At 43.3% G+C, this 2,711-nt stretch overlaps 1 protein-coding gene across 1 annotated transcript; it reads left to right on the forward strand.

The window, feature by feature from the left end:
• The first annotated feature begins 224 nt into the window (after positions 1-224).
• On the forward strand, positions 225-2,504 carry LOC149571535 (methyltransferase FGSG_00040-like). The gene has a single exon (XM_089815703.1). It carries the CDS (start codon positions 225-227, stop codon positions 2,502-2,504), a length of 2,280 nt encoding a protein of 759 aa, XP_089671829.1.
• Positions 2,505-2,711: the final 207 nt, after the last annotated feature.

The raw sequence follows: 2,711 nt of genomic DNA on the forward strand, positions 1-2,711 counted from the left end.
CAACAACCCAAAATGACGCCCAAGATGAAATTTGAATAGTCCTACATGAATCAACGGTCTCTAATTAGGCCTGATTTCAGACCGTTGATGGTCAAAGTCATGATTATTCTTTTCATATAAGAACAACTTCGCTGTAAAATGCCGGCCTTCTGTCAGCAATAACCCCTTCTTATTGTTCACCGCTCTCATTTAACAAGCGAAAATAACGAGGACAGAAAGCTGCCATGGATCGAGAAGAAGAAGAAGAAAAATCATTAGCCGCCTCCTGTAGTAATGCGGCAGATCGGCCTTCTGGAGAGCTCGCAAAGCCCAAATATTATGAAAAGCTTCTCAGCATTCTTTGGGCGGGAATCGATGTATCTGTTATGTTTGAGGCGTACAAGAATTTTGACAGGGAGCTCTTAATTTCAATCCACAGCAGAGCTCGCTTGAATCTGACTCATCCTCAAATTGGAAAAGTTTTCCACATGCATGACGCGCCTGAGCAAGTGTTAAACGAAGCAGCTGATAAAGCTTCGGCATCTTTAGATGAACTTGTTCCGGTTAAGGTCCAGGATTTGGAAATCGGAAAGTGGAATGAATGTTGTGTGATTTACGGCGTACTTTGCGTAAAGCCTTTCAAATTTGGAAGAATCTACACTCTGCTGGAGGAGGTAGATACTGGGAAGGCTGTGGCTCTTTCTATTGTTTCTTCAGATCCGTCGTCCATTCATCAAGGGTTTGCAAGAGATAAATATCCTCAGGGTTTGAAAATTGCCGTGAAGGAGCCCCTGCTTGTTGTAGGTGAGGGCGGGGTCGTATTCATCGATGTAAATAATCCCCGGTGTATTGAATCGGTACAGAATTGCCTTGCTCCACAAATCGATCAAAGGAAACTCGACGGCTGGATACACAGGGCAAATGCTGCTTGGCAGGCAAAAGATTGGGAGAAATGTAGGCGATTTAATACTAATTCTTTACTCTGTGTCTCGAGAAGAGAGATTGAAATGCCGAAAGATGTTCGTCTGATCTACAGTCAAAGATGGATGGCGAATATTATGCTTGACCGATACGCCGAAGCGCTTCAAGATGCAGAATGGATTTGCCACAACAGACCTTCCGAAAGCAGTGGAATCCAATTTAAAATTCGATCGCTCTTATCCGTTGGAAGATACAAGGAAGCATTTCGTTTCTTAGAGATCTCATGTGCTTCATTTAAAGAAAAAGAGGCAGCCTTTACTCAAACATACAGAAAATGGAGTAGAAAGTATGCGAATGATAATGAGATTGTACCAGACGGGGGTTTCGTTGGAACAGTGGAGATGAGAATGACAAACAATGGAAGCGGCAGGGGTTTATTTGCAACAGAGAGTGTTGATGGAGGCGAGACATTGTTGCTAGCCGAGCCTCTCGCAGTCGCTGACACGGCTTTGCAGAATCCGATTGAAAACGGCCTGCTTCAAAACGTGAAAAATGCGCTGGTTTCAAGTGGAGAAAAGACTCTGCAAATCTTTCTTTCCCATGCAGAAGGCAGCTGCAACTCATGGATTCCCAATACGCAGGATTTCTTCGAGGAGAAGAGTCCGCAATCTTCAAAGAAGTTGCTTGAAATGGTGGCCGAGAAGGACGACGAGATCCGTCGCGTAATTGAGCGCACTGCGTTCGATGACAGGTCTTGGGATGTGATTCAAGATGATAAAAAAGTTAGGGAGATGTTGAACCAGCTTGCTCCAGAGAGAGTGTATCATGGGGTATGGCTGCTTCCCTCCTTCATCAACCATTCCTGCATCCCCAACGCTGCAAGAAAGACTGACAAGGAAATCCTTTCGATCCATGCAACCAAGTCCATTGAAAAAGGGGAAGAGATCACTATTCCCTATTTTGGGGTTTTAGTTCCACTTCCATATCGTGAAAAGTACTGCAAATCCTTCGTCTTCGACTGCATCTGCAAGCGATGCGAGTGGGAGAAAAGATTTATGGATTTTGAATCGAAAGGATGCGTGCCCAAGATAATTTATGAGAAGTACAGCAATGCTTTGAGTCCGCAGGTCCAAGATCGGTCAGTCCAATTGGAGAATCTGGTAAATCAAGTGGAAAAGTGTTTGAGTTCTTTGAGGCAAAATGAGGACTTCGACGAAAATGGTGAAGATTGGATTCGTGCTTCTTTCATGGCTGCCTATTTGGCTCGGATTGACGGCAGAAGAAAGACAGGTACAAATCCACCGTCAGCGACAGAGGAGACAATTTTATTTGCAGCAGCACGGGGCATGGAAAAAACTTGCCCTGGGGATGTTTATTATTTCACATTTTGCCAATCTCTCTACGCCATATATAAAAACTTGTGCACTCAATCGGGCCGCTTGTCGCACACTCAAAAATCCCGCATGTCTCTGGTTTCAAGAATGACACTTAAGCAAAAACACGATTCTACTAAGGAGCTTTTGAGCGAGGCATTTATCTCTGTATTTGCACAGCAGCTGGAAGATTATATTAGGTCTGATATTCTTAGTGTTTATCATCTTTAATTCTAACTAAGCGTTTAAGCGGTCCACGATTTTCCCGAGTTAATGTTCACCTTTATTACTCTTTCAAATGGCCGGTGCATGATTTTTCTGAGTTATTTTTCGCCCTAATTACTCTCTCCAATGGCCGTTTACATTGTATAAATCTGCATATCAGATATGGAATTGCTCTGTTTTTTTCTATTTCTACAAGTTATTTTTCTTTCGGCA

The sequence above is a fragment of the Cupressus sempervirens genome, chromosome 2, assembly GCF_028749045.1.
Source record: "Cupressus sempervirens isolate cs-2001-9-10 chromosome 2, ASM2874904v1, whole genome shotgun sequence".
NCBI lineage: Eukaryota > Viridiplantae > Streptophyta > Pinopsida > Cupressales > Cupressaceae > Cupressus > Cupressus sempervirens.

Excerpts from the sequence above, each read along its gene's own strand:
- LOC149571535 (XM_089815703.1), top strand. The coding sequence starts at position 225 with ATGGATCGAGAAGAAGAAGAAGAAAAATCATTAGCCGCCTCCTGTAGT.